General features: G+C 39.3%; 1 protein-coding gene across 1 annotated transcript in view; it reads right to left on the bottom strand.

Moving 5' to 3' along the window:
* PRKAR2B (protein kinase cAMP-dependent type II regulatory subunit beta) overlaps positions 1-20,397 on the bottom strand; it is a 75,823-nt gene that overhangs the window by 36,424 nt on the left and 19,002 nt on the right. The window contains exon 2 of the mRNA XM_014249087.2: positions 11,065-11,100. Coding sequence (XP_014104562.2) covers positions 11,065-11,100 — 36 coding nt within the window. The remainder of the gene's footprint in view (positions 1-11,064; positions 11,101-20,397) is intronic.

Consider the following 20,397-nt stretch of genomic DNA (forward strand, 5'->3'; position numbering starts at 1 on the left):
TTTTTGTGAAAAGTAAAGTTGGCACACTCTTGAAAAATTTGCTATTTAAATCAAGAATTTCAAACAAGTGTCAGTGCACTATATCACAATTTTAATAATTTTCCCCTCAACCTGATCATCAAAATAAAAATTAAAAATTAAAAAGTAATTTGGGAAATCATCACCACAACAACTGGCAAAGAAAGCCAGCTGGCACGCCTAAGACTTTGTCTGCACAAGGGCTACTCATAAAGAAAACATGTAAGAAATCCTACTTAGAAAGTTAGAATACATAAATGAATGATAGTATGTGACAAAATGGCTTACGGCTTTTAGGGAAGTAGAGAAAATACCATTACTTAGTGGGTTGTATTTATAGTCAAATATTTTTTCCAAATTAATACCTTTTTCAACAAAATCATTAACATTATATTCCACTTAAAAGATCTCTCTACACCAACAGTTACACACTCTATTTTACTAGATTTACCTGATTTAAAAAGCTGAAAAACATAAACCATAAGCTTGTGTGCCATTCAATTAAGTGCTTTATATGTAAATTTCTCAGGACAGCTTTTTGTTCTATGTTAGGTGACAGTAATATTCCATTGTTGTGTGGGGAATTAAATTATTCCTGTTACTTTAAATCTACAGTTTCTTGACCATTCCACAGTCCAGTTCTGTGCAGAAGGTTTTAAGCAATTGGTTTCAGAGTCAGGTGTGAGGATACCATGAGCTCCACAATCATATCAGCAGGTACAGAGCAGTAGCATGGCGATATACACATCTACATTTGTGTCAGACTGCAGCAAACCAGCCTCTAATAGCAGGCAGCCTTTGTCTCTTTTATGCAGCACAGCTTTTATACCATCACATGTTTTAATCTGCCTTCCCTTTCAGGGCAGGTTTTCTGCAGAGATGGGAATGTGCACAGTGCAGGCAGCGAGGGTGTCTCACACCCAACAAGCACTGCTGCTGGGCACTTGGTGGTAGGCGTACCACAAAGGATTTGAAATCCCACTTAATTGTTCTTTTTGACTGCATCAAGCATAGGCTTCCTACTCCTCTCTTCCAGGCCCTTGCTAACCCAGTGTATCAGCAATTGTCACACTCTGTTGCTCCTGCCTGTGCTTTGCTACTGTGACAGCTGCGTGACCATTCTCCAACAGCATTTTAGTATCTTTCACACACGGACTGTGTTTCTTGCACTGACCCACAAGAACTGTACCACTCTCCCTTCCTCATTCTTGCAACAGACCAGTTTCCTGGATGGCATATTAAAGAAGCCAACTGTGCTGGTCTAATAAGCCCCATACATATCAGGATGAACAATGGGACACTCCATACTTGTTCTTCCTACACAATTTGACTTGCACAGCTAAGAAAGTCAATTAACAAAACGTACAGTCCTCACCAACGTGCAATAACACATTCGTGTTGTTGGGCACTACTGAACCACAATGACAATTTGGATTCTCTGCTGTAATTACTCACAAACCAACCGATCCCAGGAGCGCACCTCAAGATCTTTCAGATTAGGATCTCTTCTTTTTCAGTGTAATTATGCCACACAGTAGGCGTAAGCATTTCTCTTCTTCTTTATTAGGTGTTTTGCATTTGAAGCATTCCTTCACATTAACCATGAGAAAATGTGATTGATTCTGTGATATGTCTAAAAATCCTACAGAACAATAGGTAAGCATTATATAGGGAGACATTTCTGCTGAGTTCTTTATAAATACATACACAGACATTTTTGTCAGCTGTTGGCTGATTCTTTGACTTCATCTATTTGAACCTAAACCCCAAACTTGTGATGGCTGGCATTCCCCAGGAACTTATTCACCAATGGATAGCGTAAATGGAGCAGTTTTTTTAAAATAAAGAATAAGTTTAGTGCTTATCTTCTCAGTAAGGAAAATGCCTGAAAAAATTAAATTGTATGCACAACTACCTTTGATATTAGTATATTACTATGATGATATATTGCTATATGTAATATATGACTATGATGGGATAGACAAAAAAAATGAACAAAAGACTAAGTGTATTCAGCTGTGAACCAACTAGAACAGTGAAAGTAGTGAAAGTACTACTACAAAGAACAGTGTGAAAGTAGTCCCCAGATCAATGCTAGCAGAAAAAATACGTCTCTTCCTGTTGCTCACTGGCAAGAATATGAGAGACTAGAAAGTAATGATTATTTAGGACTTCCCCCTTTCAGTGTTCCAAACCTCCAGCTCAGAGAGCACAGTTTTGCTAGAGTATTGCTCCAATTAGAAGCTGTATTTTCAAAACTCAGACTGTGATAGCAGGAGAGAAAAAGGCTGACAAGTAGGCATTGAATTTGTGCCTTAAAGATGCACTCATCACTTACTAGACTGCTGCACGCAAAACAAAGGTAAGGGTATAAACTCCAAATTTTGTTGCAGTGTGTAGCTGATGTTCAGAGTGAAAGATGGTTTCAAAGACTGACTGAAGCTTTGCATTCAGAATGATGGGGTTCCTCTTCTGTGATTGGTTATTTGAAAGCAAATCTCCAAATTTTCATTATTTTCTTGTGTATCTAGAGGGGAAAGAGTTAGTGTTTCCATGCAATCTCAGGTTTAACAAGAAAACTAAACAAGGCTCAAACAATTCCATTTAATATTTCCTCTGACAAGTCATTTTTCTTTATTTTCTCATGGAGTTCTGCTTCCTATTCTACATAATAAATACATACAATTTTCCTCATTAGTGGATTGTGGCATTGTAGCAAAGAAAAATTGTAGCAATTTTTCACTCTGGCATGCTCATTATAATTCTTCACAATAATTGTGAAGACACCAGAAATCAATCTTTTTCAGTTTCACACAAAATTGTTATTAGAACAAGAAGAATTATTCACCTTAACCCCTTAAGGATGCATTCACAGTAATGCAACAAATACTGTTATTCCATTTCGAACAACTTGCTACGTAAAACATGCCTTGTCTTACTCATCTTTTATCCTTCAGAAGAAATCTTCTATAGCATGAAGGTCAAACCACATGAAGTCACAGATGGAATGGAGTTGTTTTGGAAAACTGGTAAGCAGATACAACAGCCTACAGGTTCATGCTCTATCAGTTACAGTGGAGGGAGCATACCTCCCTAGCCTCACACAAGTGTGGAAGAACAATATAGCACAGCAACCAAAGAGGAGCTTACCATAGACACAGACACTGAAATATTTTAAAGAATAACGATCAGAACTCTTAAATAATGACTATCAATACACACCTGTTCCACATTTATTTTAAAATCCTTCCTCTTTCTTTCAGCAACATGGATCCATTCTCATTAAAAAAAACAACATTATTTTATTTGTTTCAAAACCATGAGTTATGAGCATCCTGATAAAAGCATTGGAAGGTTATTAACTTTTCTGATCATGGGTTATTGGGATCTCTGAGATCATCAATAATGAATGCAAACTTAGAAGCAGGTTAAAACAGAAAACACAGTATAACTGTTGAGGTTTAAGAATTTAGTGCTCCCACTGAGACTCTCCAAACCATGCTGCTACTCACTCATTTCTCTACCCCCTGCAGTGGGCAGGAGAGGAGAACTGGAGGCACAAAAGGTAAAGATCATGGGTTGAGATTAGAGCAATTTACTGGAAACAGCAAAAAAGATAAGGAAAGAACAGTAACAGCAACAATATTAATAACAAAAGTGTGTAAAAAAGAGGGAGTGAACCACATGCAAAAAGTGCTCAGCATGGAGCTCAACTTGACTGCAGTTTCCCTGACTGCTCCCTCCAGCTCAGAACCGGTGTTATCCAACCATTGCCTCTGGCTCAGAACCAGCGTTATCCAGCCATTCACTCCAGCTCAGAACCGGTGTTATCCAACCATTGGCTCTGGCTCAGAACCAGCGTTATCCACCCGCTCCCTCCAGCTCGGAACCAGTGTTATCCACCCACTCCCTCTGGCTTGGAACCGGCGTTATCCAACCATGGCCTCTGGCTCAGAATGGCACCACCACACCGCTGCCTCCACCACACTCACTCACCCACACCAGGCTCCAGCATGGTCCTGGGCACAGTCCCAAACAGGACCATTCCCAAATAGTGGTATGGATGAGGCCATGCTGCTGGCTGCAGGTAGGGCTTGACATATAAAACACTTTTCCATACCCATCTTATTTACCAGTTACACACAAAATGGGTTTAAAGGTACTGGTCAATCAGTCTAACAACTTGATACCTTGCTAGGTACCTTGCTAGGATGTCTGAGCTCTTCCTCAAACAGGCTGGGCAACTGTCCATACAGACAAATTCGATTCATATTTCAACACCAATCTCTGGTTTATGTTTCATATGTCTGAAACAAGACCAACCCAAATAGCTGAAAAAACTACAATGAATAATTTTATTGATACAAACCCACATGCAGAATGCTTTCCAAAGGTAACACTAAGACAGCAGGAAAAATTACAAGTTCCTATAAAGAGGGATACAGAGCAATTTGTGAACTCAAAACTCAGCTCTCCTATTTTCTAAAGAACAGTTGCTATCTAGCTTTACCAGCTCGTGGAATTTAAAAATTACTACTCTGTACATTTTAGTCAGCTTATAAATTCAGTCAAGAATTGTATGATTGCAGAGACATCCAAACAAACATGGAAATACTGATGAAATTTCAATAAATCATCTAAACCATCTAAGTCATCTATGTACTGCTGCAGTATGAATTACACCTCTATTCCTTCAAGAAAACGTGTTACCTTCCTTAAAAACTTCTGCAATAACACAAGATTCCTGTGCAGTTTAGTCTATTCTTTACTAAGAATTTATTCCAAGTTTTCCCCAAGGCATAGCCTAAATATTTTTGTGTGTAAAAACTAGGCCAATCCCTATTTGTTTACTTCCTTTATTCCCTATCACTCCTTGGGACAAATACTGAGTCCCCTCCATAGCAACTTGTCACAGCGCACAAGAGTTATGTACTTATTGCTACCATCTCCCTCTTTCCCTTTTCTTGCCTTTTTTCCTCCCTTCCTCCATCACCTCAAACTTTGCCTTATAGTATGCATCTACAAAATCTCTTCTTTTATTAAGCCTTAAGTGTTATGATAAAAATAGCTTAAAGATAGCTGTATCTAAAACATGGCATGGCATTAATTTGCAATAGTTTGCCTATTTCTATAACTCAGCTCCATCAATGGGCTCTGAAAAATTCATATTCGATCATGTATACAAGAAAACACTTTGCTACAACCTGCTAGAATCTATGTTTCAGGTTTTGGAGTTTTAAAAGAGGAATAAATGAAAGTTGAATATGAACCACTTAAAAACTTGATGAAGTAATGCAGATAGCCCAGATTTTTTTCTTTTGAACAATACTACTGTCCAACTATACAATGTAATATGTAAGAGTTTTTGTATACATGCAATGTAAATGAGAGGAGAGAAGAGAAAGTTTCATGGGCAGAATCTGACACTAGAACAGCCAAAACAATTGAACCCAGAAGGAGGCAGAAGAGCTTCTGAGCACACATGCTCTTCTTCAGATCCGCAGGATCTGAACAGGACAGGAACAAATACTCCCAAGTTTAACATCATGATGTTATTTATCAAACATTCTGAATTAAAACAGTGGTTAGGAGGGAAATGAGCATGTTCTTGAAGCATCTAGGGCTATGTTAATACTTCATTTTTCTACAGGAACTCTTCTCAAATTGCCAGAAAATATAAGAGGGAAACAAGAGCAATTTAAACTCTTGTTTCTGTGACTGTCTCATTTGCAGAAGGGCACAGCAAATAGTCTATGCAAGAAGAACTAAAGAAAGGAAGTTGGATCAATTAATTATGGATCATATGGAAAACAGCTTTTATCACTAACTTTCCACAGACCCAGAAGTGTTGTGGGGCAGATTCTGAGATCAGTTCTTCATTCCCAAGAGTCAAAGAGCCAGCAGTGCCCTGGCAGCCAGGAGGGCCAAGCATGTCTTGAGGGCATCAGGCACAGGATTGCCAGCCAGGCAAGGGAGGGGATTGTCCTGCTCTGCTCTGCACTGCACTGGTACACCCTCATCTCCAGTGCTGAGGGCAGTTTTGGGTGCCTCAATAAAGATCTAAAGCCATTACAGAATGTCCAAAGGAGGGCTATGAAGATGCTGAAGGGTCTGAAGTAGAAAGCCAAGGAATGGATGAGGTCACTTGACTTTTTTAGCCTGAAGGAGACAGAGGGGAGACTTCACAGCTGTCCACAGCTTCCTGACAAGGGGAAGGGGATGGGCAGCCACTGATCTCTTCATTCAGGTGACCAGTGACAGGACCCAAAGGAACAGCATGAAGCTGTGTCAGGGAGGTTTAGGTTGGACATTAGGAAAACTTTCTTCACCCAGAGGGTGGTTGGGCATTGGAACAGCTTCCCCACAAAAACGGCCACAGCACCAAGTGTGATGGAGTTCAAAAAGCATTTGGACAATCTCTTGGGCACATGGTGCGACTCTTGGGATGTCCTCTGCTGGGACAGGAGTTGTACTTTCCTGCCAGGTCAGGATATTTGATGATACATGTGCTTTAAGCAGGACCAGGACCAGACTAAAGCACAGCATTTCCCCTGACCAGTGGCTCTAAGGTACCTACAGCTCACTGCACCACACCCTTATTCTTACTCAGCAAAGGATTTGAGTGCTACAGTGATGGTAATTGTAGGAAGGACACTGACAAGGCACAATATGCCTTCTTTAGTGCACTCTGTTCATGCAATGTAGATACACTCTCAAATTCTGATAGCACTTTTTCTTCTGGCTTTCCTCACCACAATGGCAGCCTTAGTGCTTGAGTTTTAGTATTAGACAGCACTGTATGTCATCTATGTCCTTGCTTATTTCAGAAATGTGACACATTGAACATTTCAAATTTTAGATTAACTACATGTGTGTAATGAACAAAGGTGAATCCAATGTCACTTGAATTCAGTTTGGGGTTTATTCATCACTCAGAAGAAGCAGAACCATTAATTCTTCTTGAAAAACTGGAATTACTACTTCATCAATAAAATCCTTCATTCTTCTTTCCTCTGTCACTCAATTTGCTTCTACAACAACCCTGCATCCTACCTGAGCATTTCAAAGGGGACTTTATAGCTACTTAATTCCACAACATTATTTTTGGTACAACCCCAGCTTCTGCCTTACTCTATAAAAGGGAATAGCACTTCATTTCAGTATGCTGCCTTTCTCTGACAATTTTTAATATGCCACAGGAAAGTGGGTGCCAATCTTTTTAAGAAAAACTCAATATAGTTGAGTTGATTGAAAAATCAAAAGTGAAATATTGTTCCTAGGGACATTTTCTATTCTTAGTTAGTAATGTCGATTTGCTCTTCCTAAATACTAGTTTATATAAAACCATTTAATTTGATATCACCTATGCTCTTCCATAATTTCAGAAAGCAATTAGCCATTCCTTCACTAAGAGGACTCCTGTAGTATAAATGCAGTAAAATTCACTCTGATTCTTAAGTACTTTGCCATGCTTCCTGCAGGAATTATTAAACTGAAAAGTAGAAGTGATATATATAAATTCTATTCTGGGCATGACTAATCCAGTCCACACAATGGTTCAAAGATACTGCAGACCAAAACTCTTATTCTGTTATTTTCTTCCTAATGGCACCTTACACAAAGTAGATGAAGAAACTGCTCTGACAAACGTGCTCCCAGATTTTCCCCTGTATGAGGCTGCACAGAACCTCTCGCATTCTATCTGAAGGACAAAGGGGTGCCATTCATGCTCCGCCTTTTTCCACACCCGAGTCTCTTGATTGCCTCAACAGTTGTTTTCCTTTCTCTTCATCTTAGTGCCAGCAGATTTGAAAAGAAAAATTAAGGATTAACTACTTGCAGCTGTCTCATTGTTCATTCTAGTTCTATAAAGTATTTTTAATCTCCTCTTCTTACTAAACTCTTTTTGAGAGTATAATATCTATTATTCTTTGTGCATAGCCTAGAACAATGGAATGCATTATTAACTAACCTGTGAGTAGCTGTCACCAGCACTAAAAGTGTATTTTATGTATAGAGCCCACATTGCAAATATACACATACATATGAATAAACACACATCAGAGATACCTAATTAGGTAGCTCAATAAATTTTAAGAACTGGAATTCTAGAACAACTAATTTATCCTAGCTTACTTCTGCTTTTTTCCTTACATACCAATGACAGTTCATTAATACATTCTCAGCATGCTAACAGGAACAGCTGTTAAATAATAAATGCTGTACTGTATTATTTTCAGTAGGTGCTTCAGCAATTAAACTCTGGGTGCCTAATTTCTAGCTCAGTTAGGAAAAATAACTATATCTTATGCAACCAAGTAAAATACTAGGCATTATCCAAGGAGTAACAGAAACATCAAAATACCCATTGTAGAGAATTATTGTTCTCTGTGAAGAAATGTTGGAAAATCAATGCAAATCAACGCACCAGAACCTCATGTATTTCTGTTTTATTTAAATCTATACACCCTCAGGCAGCACAACTACTAGGTCTGTGCAAGAAAAGTAGAGAGAACCTATGGGCAGAGGCATGACAAAATGGGGCCCTGAAGTCACACACTCCCAGAATCAGTCTGCAGTATCATTAACAGATGCAACATGAAACCACATTCTACAGCTAACTCTCCGAATATTCACCACAAGCTTGGAGATATATTCACCAGAAGAAAATCTTCAAAAGCACTCAAAAATCAACAATATTGCACATTTCAAATTTTAAAATAACTCTTAGCCAAACAGCCTAAAATTAAAAGAAACTCATATTCAAGGATAAAAACCCTACATTTCATTTGGTCTGCCTACATAATACATATGGCATTTCCTAAACATGAGAATCAGCTTTGACTACAGAAGGCTGTTAAGCCACCAAGCATAAAAAAAACCAAGCCCAGCAGCTACTATCTAGCTTTTCCCTTTGCAAGGTATCTTGATGGCCTTAATCTACACAGACAACTGTTCAGTTATAAGAAATGGATTTAAAAATATGATTAAGACTGCAAACATCCTTGTGAAATGTTTATATTATCAGCATAGTCTGATTTATATTTTTAATTTTATATTTTATGAAGTTTCTTAAATGTACTGTACTTCTCTGACAGTCATTTATCATTTAAGAAAACAAAGAACTATCACCTTTCACAGGCTTCCTTCTTTAAAAAATAGTTATTTTAACTATTAAAGCTACCACTAACTTAATAAAATAGTACACGTAGTGGACTGCAGCATTACTTTGTTCGAGCTTGAAATGTATTCACATGATTTACATCTGATTTACTACGCCACCTGACTCATTATTCTGAATAAGATAACTATTCTATCTCTCCACAACAAGACCAAAATACATGAAATATTAATTCCCTACAGAAATTATTTCCCCGATAATTGCACAAAACTTTCAGACTTCTGTTTTTATTTTCCTTTTACAAATAAATGTTAATTTAATATTAAAGAAACATTAAGAATAACTGATTGGGGGCTTTTTGTGTGCAAGTATTAGCTTTTCAAACAATCAAAATCTCTGAATGCAAAAGCTTAACACACATCTGTTAGAAGGACCACATTCATTAATGTCAGCTATCAATCAGTCACAGCAAAACTCTCCTTAAAACATGAAATCTGATTTGTATAGAGTCCTGCTCACTGTTACTGAGCACTAGTAAACGAATCATTCCTTTCATTTCAAACTACAGTACCTCATGAAGTATTATCCTTAATTAAAACATGAGAATAATTGGAACTAATTACATTTTCTTCCTTTGTGATACACATGTGAAGGTGGTCAGTTACTGGCACAGGTTGCCCAGACCAGCTCTGGATGCCCCTGGATCCCTGAAGTGTCCAAGGCCAGGCTGGGCAGGGCTCTGAGCAACCTGGGATAGCAGAAGGTGTCCCTGCCCATGGCAGGGGGTTGAAGCTGGGTGATCTTTATTAAGGTTCCTTCCAACCCAAACCATTCTGTGATTCATATGCTATGCACCAATCCTGCAAACCCTTTTTCTCTACAGCTCCTCAGTAAACCTGAGGATTTTCACTCGTATTTTTACATTGACAAGGGACTACCTGAGGTTGTAACTACCAAAACTAGAAGTCTGGATAGACTTACTGCATTATGAAATATGTTTATTAAAAATGACCGGAAGTTGAAAATAGCACTTTATACTTGGATGTAAAACATACTGAAATGACTATGAATAGCTCACATCTCCTGCTCTCCTGACTCTTTATGAGTCAGCCATGAGTCTCATTACATTTCATGGTGACTTTCATACCACATTTTCAGATTCATAGTACTTCAAACAAATAAGATCCAGATTCTGGGCCCCACAATTCAGAAGAAAAAAGCCATGAAAAATTAAGCCTAAAGGACATGACACAGCAGAACAATAAGGAAAGGCCAAGAATATTAACTTTTAATGATACGTAATTTGGAGGGATCTGTTACATGTAAAGGAAATAAGGTAGAGTCCTCTGAGCCAGCAAGAACCAAGTTTACTTGAAGAATACACAAAGCAGCACTGGGTGAGGCAGGTGCCCACCCAACACCACACACCACCACCACAGCAATGGTGCTTCCAGAGCTGATCTGCCAGCTCTGCACAGCACAACACACCACGCACACAAACCAGCCAGGGTTTGGACAGTGAGATTTCCAGTACAGCTGTACATTTCCTCATGCATAGCTGATCATGAAATTGCAACTTTAGGTTGTCTGTGAAGTAAGCAAGGTATAACCCTGCCTACATTCAGTTTACATTCAGTTCTTGCTTTCAGCTTTCATATCTGCTAGAACTGACATAATTTTCTTTAAAGGTGGGGGGAAGCTTAGGTTTTTAATAAATTCCACAGCAACAAGAAGGTTTCGTGCAAGTTCCATGACCTGAAACCTTGGCTACATTTTTCAGTAAAGCAGGTAACAAATTAGAGGTTAGCCCAAAGCCAACATCTTTACAGAACATTGACTAATGTCATATTACGTTCTACATGACAGTCACTGTCAGCATAATGTTTCAACTATTATGTAGACAACTGGAACTTCATTCCTCTTACCTGATGCACGTCTGGTGAATCTGTTTACCGCTGGAGCTGAAAGAAAAAAAAACATTTTGATTATTTTTGTAGTAGTCTAACTTGCTTTAAACATAGCAATGTTATCCTTCATTCCAAGTGTGACAACTGCAAACACCAGATTATCATTATTTTTGTATCTTTACAGGAACTAATTCGTATACACTTTAACTTTTAAGTAGCTTTGCAAGAGATGGTACATAGTAACTAAAAAGCTTTCCAGACCATTTTCAGCTTTCTAAGAGTTCCTGTTACTTACTGCTGCTCATGAGTGAATGCGAGACATTTAGAGCTGCATCTCCATTATTTATTGAGTGCACAGAAATTGGCGTCTTGCAAACAATAATGCAAACAGGGATTTAAAAAGTACGTAAAAAAATTTACTTCCTTTTTACAAAATACACCTATTGGAAATCTGGCACTAAAGGTACTCTTATAGAGAAAGAGACTAATTTGTAACCCCATTAAAAGATCAACTTTTGCTTTGGCTAACCTTTAAAACTCCTTAGGAAAGTCAATAACAATGCCAACCCCCACCAAAGCCCCAGTGCAAATGTTTTATAGTGCCAACCTGGCACATCTCCAACTGCATGCTGCAAACATTTGAAATCAGATTCCTGTCTTGTTTCCAGCTGGGAGAAACTGCAAAATACAATTTAAAACACATAGCTTTGCCTCTCCTTCATTTCATTTCTAGGTTTACCAGCTTCTTCAAGAGTTACTAGAGATAAATAGGTAAATAGTTTCATGTTTTGCCTTCCAAATACAAACTCCAGCCTTCTAATTAGTAAAAACCACTGGTCTTGAACTCTACTTTCATGTGCTGTATTAACTGCTGGAATAAACAGCAAGAAGAAAACCTGAATGACCTAATTTCAAATGTGGGCAGCAGCCACATTAAAAATGTATGCCCTTACAGTGCTTATTAATATTCAACCTTTTAAAACTGCTCTTCATGTTTACACAGAACTGAAAAATTTAAAATATTAACCTTTTTAATTTTATCCCACTAAATTTTATAAGGGAGATATGCATCATGTCTTGAACACCTAAGCCAAGAGAAAAAAATTGCTCAGAAAACAGAAGAGACAGTAACAACAGCCTGAGATGCAAACTGACTTCTTATTCCTTTGGGGACAAAAAACAGAGCAAAGCTACAATTTCTGAGCCACACTCACAGATGGTTTGTACAAGCACATACAGGAGTGACAGGTCCAAGTGGCAAAAAAATACACTGGGAAACCTGACTACAGAGGTTTGGAGTGCTAGTCATGAGGAAGGAAACCTCTGGTTAATAAGCTGTTACAAACCCCAAACACATATATATAGATGAGCACAAGAGTAACATCACCAGCAAAGTTATTTTGAAACAAGGATACTACTTCTCCTGAACATTTTTCCTTTAAATATAAAGACAAAAAATGTAGACACATTTTTATCAAAACAGACAGCACATTTTATGCAACTGCTGTTTTGTCATATGGGGGCTGTTTGATTCCTCAAAACTGTTTATTTTGTCACTACTGTTATGGGCCAAATTCATTTCAGGACATTATGACTGTCACCATCAGATAGCTGAGTTGTTTCCTCAAGCAAGTAAATTTGCAGCAGGTCTCAGCAGATGTGCTCATATTTAAAAAAAAAAAAAAAAAGAATTGGAATCTGACATATTTCTAACAATAAAGCATAAAATAATGTTTTGCTCCCATTCAGAAGCTTTCCCCAAACTCAGGGATGGCTTTAGCTGTCATTTTATATATTATCTGTAGAGATGAGGATTTAACTCCTCTAGACAGCTACCTCAGCACATTCAAAAAAAAAAAAAAAAAGAACATGTAGCACAAAACTAACAATTTGAAACAAGTTACTGGGATTGTCAAAGGAAAAAGTTCTTTTTCGGCTACATAATTCTAAATTCACTCTTTCATTTGGCTACAAGAAGCTTAGTTTATTGTGCAACAGATTTTACAAATTATTTACTGTTAGAAAAAAAAAATACCAAGAACGTCAGAACCTTGATCAGCAATTATTTTTGAGCTTATGTGAATAATCAGTGTTTCAGCAGCAACCAGACAAAGCCTTTCAGCCCAGACTGGGATTTCATGGAGGTCATCCAAATGTGTTACTGGGAGATTTAAAAGCAGAACCCACAGTTCTTTGTTATGGAGCAAGTTGAACTACTCTCTATTTTTCTGGTAGCAAATCACAACATACTTCTGTTGTCCAGAAAGGTGGAAGATTAGCATACAAGAAGGCCTCAGAAAATAATCAGCCCTAAAGGAATGTAGGTGTTTAGGTGTTTTCAGTACAAAGTAGATGAGTGGTCAACCAGGTCATTACTATGTCTGGCAGAATAAGCACAGTAAGGTGGGCAAAACAAAGTCCAAGATGTATTTTGCTTGAGGAATAAAACAAATACTAAATTATCTTTCAAACACGTCAAGGAGCGGAACAAATGGACACATCAATGGCAAAAATATTCAATGAGGGATATCAAATGTTCCTCCTGGATCCATACAGCATCAGGAACAGCAGAGAGATTCCCAGGGAAGAAACACTACTTATTGTGCCTATGATTACCACCTTCCCTGGGTATTTATTTTTAGCCACCACCCCTACTGACATCTGAGTTAGGCTGACTCTCAGGTTTGGACTGAGATGACTGTCCTGATTCACACAGCTCAAGTGGAAGTGGTACCCAGAGAGACAGGGATGTCGAGAGACAGTCTTGGCATCCAGGTTGAATTGTGAGGGCAGCTTTGAAATCCCACTCATAGGACACAGGAATATTGTACTTAAATCCACAGGTTCAAGCCGCAAGCTACACACATGAAGAAGTGGTGCTTTGTGATTCCCACCCCACTGCTGCTTCAGCTGCTTCCCAACACTCTGCTCCCCTCTCTCCTCTCAGCCATGTCCACAGGCAGGTTCTCAGATCTCCCAGTGCCTGCCTGCAGGCACAGCAGACAGCAGCTGGCTTTGTGCTCTGCAGGCTGCCCAGAGACTGCTCTCTACAATGTGAAACCCAGGCAGCCCTGTGGGAGGGTTACCCCATCCCTAATAACATGCCAGATGCAACACTGCTGACTCACACCAGTTCACAGCCCCAGTTTTCCACCAGGGGTAAGCGTGGGAAGGGAATGGTCACAAGGCAATACCTATGTGGCTATTGAAGTTAACTCCACAGCAAAAATATACTTAATCTTACAGGTTATAGTGACATTGTGCTGAGGGCTGCTTGCTCAAAATGATTCAACTCAAACAACTTGCTAGGAAAAAAACCACAGTAACCTACGGTGCCACATGCATCCCCACTAACATGTGCAAAATGTAGAAGGAACAAAACTCATGGATTGCAAAATCTCATCATTTCAAAAGTCAGGGATTTTTCCCAATAAAAGGCATAAACAGACATACAGATAAATTCAGAACATGTCTGGTGACATTTAATATTTTTTTTCAGTATCAGAAAGAGTGCTGTATCACAACAAATAATGTACAGCTGTGCACAGAGAATCTTGTTTACAAGTTTGGTTATCACTCCAGTATTGAATGTGACTCTTCATGCTCTACTTTGTTTCAACCAAAATCTATTACAAACTTCACAGGGGAAAATTATCAGGGGGTGGGGTGGGAGTGTGTGAGAGAAATGACAGAGGTCTGTATCCTGATGAAGTTTGGATTAAATTCCCATTTGAAAATGCACAAACTTACAAGACATTCCAGTATTTGATTCTTAGCACTACATAAGAGAGAATTCCACTATCTCACTTGTTAGCAACTGAAATTCATGTTTGAAAATCCTTGCTCAGAGAACTGTATGGAAGTACAGCTTCTAAAATATTTTGGCAATACAGATCAAGCAAATAAATATAAATAATTGGTAAATTATGAAGAGCAGCATAACTTTGTAAGTAGAGGAGGAAATGGGTGTCTGTGGGGTCGTTTGTAGAGTAGCAAGACAAAGAAGATAATGCTAATAAAGGATCCCTACCTGGGCATCCTCTAGATGGTTAACCTGTTCTGATAGCCTGAGCTCTTTTTGCAAACTCACAATTTAAATATTTTTTAAACTGCCAGAGATTCTTGTGCCATTAATGTCACCTGAAATAAGAAGCTGAACACATCACAGATATTAGACATGCAGCCTTCCTACGAAGTCAGGGACTGTAAGCCTGTAATGGATTGAAGAAGAGGCTCTGTGTATCAGGGGCTGTTAGGGACATGCCTGAGCACTCTCTGACAACCAGGCTGCAAACTGGTGCTTCCTGCAGGTCTGCAAACCACAGCAGACATCTCCAGAAGTGCTGCAGAGCGCATAGAACCCCACATGTGCCCAAACCAGGGTGAGCTCACCCCACTCCCTGCAGTTGCCCCAGGGCACAGAGTCCTGCAGGAGACTGATCACTCTCCAGCCACACTTACAGCACCCCAAGGTAATGCTCTTTTACAGAAAAAACACACAAAGCCAAAATGCCTGCTCAAAGTGACAAGGGCTGGCAGTGGATTAATGATTACTCTTCAGTGTTAGTAAAAATCAGAACACTTTCCACAAGCCTCGCTTTCAATTAGCCACTGCAATTTTTTCATATGGCAAAGAACTAAACCCCCTTTAAAAAAAGAAAAACAAATAAATTTAAAAAAAAACTCAAAAATTAAACTAAGCTATTACATGTTTAAAACCTTCAAATTTGGCAGCCCATAGCCCCAAACCCTATGCTTATTTGCAAAACAGGAATACTGTGAATGTAGCTTAATGGCTAGACAAATATCCACACCATGGTGTGTCCTCCTGTGGAAAGTGCAAATGCCCCAGGTGAAATTAGGAAACAAATGTCATATCCAAATCATGCACTTTTTTCTATCCTGTTGAAGGCAAAACTGTGTGAAAACCTCACTGAGGTCAGTGGATCAAACCTAGTCCAAATGAACAATAGACTGATAAGCTGCTCTCAACACACTGTTTGATTTTATTCCATTTAAGTGTTTTATTCCATCTAGTGTTGTTGTAGAGTTATTCCTGATTTACCTATGGTCTTTTCATTATATACCTCAAAATCCCAGGCTAAATTTTAACTGATGAGGATCATGGGCAATATATGTTCCACCTCTTCAGTTCCAAGCTTACCTATTTCTCAAAGGTCTCAACTTTCAGAAAATTTTAAATTACGCTTGTTGCAATCACATTCCTATGTTTCGCTAATTAATATTCATTTGTCTTCTTTCACAAATAATTATTAATTAGAATAACCTAATCAGAACAAGAGCAAAATCAAATATAAATGAATGCTTCTCTAAAATACACGCTTTAGTCAGATTCATGTTTTTATGTCCCAGATGGAGGAAACAGAGTTAACTCCCCATTATCCAGGACAATGATAGGCTGGGACACCACGGATAATAACAGCAATTTGGAGCCCCTCTAATTTCCCTCCATCACAGGAAAATTCACTTTAGGTTAGGAGTAATCCAGATAGAATGATTGTTTCAGAGGCTGAGACCAACACAAGACAATACAGTTATGTTAATGTACCTTCACACTGATAAAACCTCACAAAATCTCAAGGAAAGCATGACAAATTCACTGACAGTTTGAAGAAACAACTCTGACAAAGGAGGGAGTTGCCAGGTCTATGGAGAATGGTTCTTGTCTTTTCTCTGTGAAAGGTTAGGACAACTGTGAGGAATGAGAAGGGATGAGCACAGCAAATACACAGCTATTATTTGGAAGCCAAAAAACAGTCCTGGCACGGCTTTCTAAACATTTGTATTTCTGAAAATTTAACAGCAATGATAATATTTCAATAATGAAATACATTAAGTATGTTTTATTATTCCCCTCACCAAATAAGTCAGTCTCAGAATGATTTTCTTTTATTATTATTATTATTAAAAACAAAATTGAAGAACAGCCACATATAGGCTTGGCCTTTACACAAAGAGAAAAGGTAAATCATAGCCACAGGTGCTTCCTGTATGTACCAGTCAGCCAAAGAACCCAACAGGTTGGACAGCAACACTGCCACCAAATTTCCCAGTAAACAAATCTTAACATCTCAAGAATATCTGAAGCCCACTCCAAAACTGATTAGCCTCGGTGAAGAGTACCCACAGTTCCTGAAAGGGTAGGATCTGCACACAGAGGGACCTGGCTCCATCCAAAGAAAGGTATGTTGCTGGAAGGCACTGCAAGTACACACTTTCAGGAGAGGGCTCCCTAAGGAGTTGAGACTGCTCCATAGCTGTGGAGACAGAGTGCACACGGACACATGTGTTCACATACACAGCAGAATGCAGGCAGTGAGGCATGAAGGCAACACAGGCTTTCAGTGAATCCTGTAGACTGAGAAGCTGAAGATGGGGGAGAAACAGCACTCTAGTGGTAGCATTTATCTGCTACTGGGAGAAGAGAGAGAATAATTTTGCTGTTGCAAGAAAAGTAGATGTTGGCAAGAAAACATGGCTTCATCATAAAATTTATTTATTTTTTAATTAAAAATTACATCTACTGATCATTTCATCAGGTCCCATTAATTTGTACACATTCAAATTCCTCAAAATATTTTGATCCTGACCTCCTACAGCAGGTGGTTCTTCATTCTCCCAGTCCCTTCTGGGACTTGAAGTCTTCTGCAACTTGGCTGGAGCATTTGCCAGCTTCTTCACATACAGATATCAGATCTCCCATTTCCTTCTGGCGAAGGCTCACGTTTTCCTTGGTCTTTCTTTTATCGCAAACATATCTATTGAAACTTTCCTTGTTGCCCTTGACATCCATGGACAGACTTAATTCTTTCAGGGCTTTAGCTTTCCTAACCTGACCCCTGGCTGCTCAGACAATCTTCCTGTGTTCCTCTCAGGCTACCTGTCCTTGCTTCTACCTGCTGCAGGCTTCTTTTTTGTGTTTGAGTTTATCCAGGAGCTCTTTGTTCATCCATAGAGGCCCCCTAGCCACTTGATTTCCTCTTTGTTAGGATGCATCACTCCTGAGCTTGGAGGAGGTAATTCTTGAATATTACCCACCTTTCTCAGGCTTCTCTTTCCTCCAGGACTTTCTCCCATGGCACTCTATCGAACAGATCCCTGAATAAGCCAAAATCTGCCCTGCTGAAGTCCAGGGTATGGAGCTTGCTGTGCGTCCTAATCACCACCCTGGGCATCTCAAACTCCACCACTTCATGGTCACTGCAGCCCAGGCTGCCCTGGAGATTTGCATTCCCCACCAGGTCCTACCTGTTGGTGAGACCAAGGTCCAGCATAGAACCTCTCCTGGTTGGCTCCCCTATCTCTTGGAGGAGTTACCATCAATTCATTCCAGGAATCTCCTGGATTGTTTATGCTCTGTTGTGTTGTCCTTCCAACAGGTACTGAGGTGGATGTAGTCCCCCATGAACACCAGGACACCTGAATGTGAGAACAACCATAGAGGACCTCATGTGCTTCCTGGCCTGGCAGCTGTAGCAGACCCCCACTACAGTGTCACCTGTCCCTACCCTCCCTTTAATCCTGACCCACGGGCTCTCGGCTGGCTCCTCTCTCCCCCCAGACTTTGCTCCACGCACTCCACCTGGTCACTGGCATAGAGTGTAACACCCTGTCCTCATCTCTCCTGCCTGTCCTTCCATTCCAACACTCCTGTCACAGCAGCCATCCCAGGACACAAGATCACAGCTCTGCAGGTGTGTGCATGTCTCTGCCTCCTCCTGTTTGTGCCCCTGCTGTGTGCACTTGCACAGGGGCAGCGAAGTCAGGTCCCCAGTGAAACCAACTCTCTGGCTGGTTACTCTGCAAGTTGTTTATTTAACCTGTCAGAACACAGAACATTGAGAGTGATGTAAATAAGTCTCTCCTACTTATATCAGTTAGAGAGATTTCGGCTCTTATGAATAATTGATGTTATATGTAATTACAAACGCTGAAAATAAAAAAATAAAAAAATTAAATGCCTTATATTAGACCAACGACCCAACACAGTGAAACAGGCAGTCACAGCTAATACGCATCCTGTTACTTAGCACGTTTGCCCTTAGAAATTCATCGTTATTTCTTATGATCAGTACACTTGGTCATCATGTGATTAAAAGTAATTAGCAATCTAGACAAGAGGAAAAAAATATATATAATTTACAGCAAAAATTATAATTTTCTGTAATACCACAGGGTAAAAAAGTTAATTTGTGTTAGAATTTGTCTACATACAAGCTGAAAATGTGTATATGTGTGGAAATCTTGGTTTGGAGCACTTGCTGTCCTCAACCCCAGATTACTCAGGATATATGATGAAAAGCAATAGTGTGTATGAAAGAAGAATTCTACCCTCCAGAGACAACATCTTTTGAAAGCAAAACAGAGGCTAAAAATACAATGTAATAAATGTATGAGGGAGGTCAGCTGTCCTAGACCATGCCCTGTGCTACAAAGACCCAATCCCACAGGGCCAAGACCCAAGACCTGCAGTCCTGCTTCAGCTGGTCACCACCTACAGATTCTGTTTTGTACAATTTACTAAACTGCCTATTTCTGCCCCAGCAGAGTGGGTTGGGGTTTGTGGGTTGGGGTTTTTTTTGTTTGTTAGGTTGGATTCTTTTTAACATGATCACTACACCCAATATCACTTGCAGTAATATCCTTCTTTGCTAATTTATTTCCATCTCCAAGAGATATTCTGCTATAGCCAGAGCATAGCTTACAATTGCTACCAAACAATCTGACACAAAATATCAGTAATGCTTCTCCCCATCTCTAAATGGCTTCTTTTCACTTGAAATTTCACAAGCTATTTTAAGAATATTGTGGTTATTTGCTTTCTAACACTGCTGCATAGGCATTTAGATCCATTTCATGTTCTTTTCTGCTTCCTAATTTTGCTGCCTGAAGCATATATACTAATGTGTGCACGTTCCCTATCAGAACACAAGAAAAACTGGTCATTCTGCCAAAGCTCTACCAGCAATGCTCAGATCAGCTGGGATCCTGTAAAGGATCAAACTGACATAACTGCTCCGGTTCACCAGCTCATAAAATAAAAACTCTGTATCTGTCCTTGAAACAATATTTCTGTCAAACTGAAAACTAGAGCACTGAAGATTTTATATGAATGATGTGTTCTCCTAATTTCCTTCCCTTAGCCATTATATAACAGTGCTTTAGGTCTTTGGGGGTGGGGAGAGTGTGGTTTGTTTGATTGGTTTATTTTTCACAAAACTTTGGCCTATGTATTTTGACTCTTGACAGTACCTGCAAGATATATTTATTACAAAGGAATAACATTGCAATCTCACTGATGGAAGTGGGCTGGAGAAGATGTCAGTATTA

The sequence above is a fragment of the Pseudopodoces humilis genome, chromosome 5, assembly GCF_049639895.1.
Source record: "Pseudopodoces humilis isolate 2021_Gansu_Grassland_sample_001 chromosome 5, ASM4963989v1, whole genome shotgun sequence".
NCBI classification, from domain to species: domain Eukaryota; kingdom Metazoa; phylum Chordata; class Aves; order Passeriformes; family Paridae; genus Pseudopodoces; species Pseudopodoces humilis.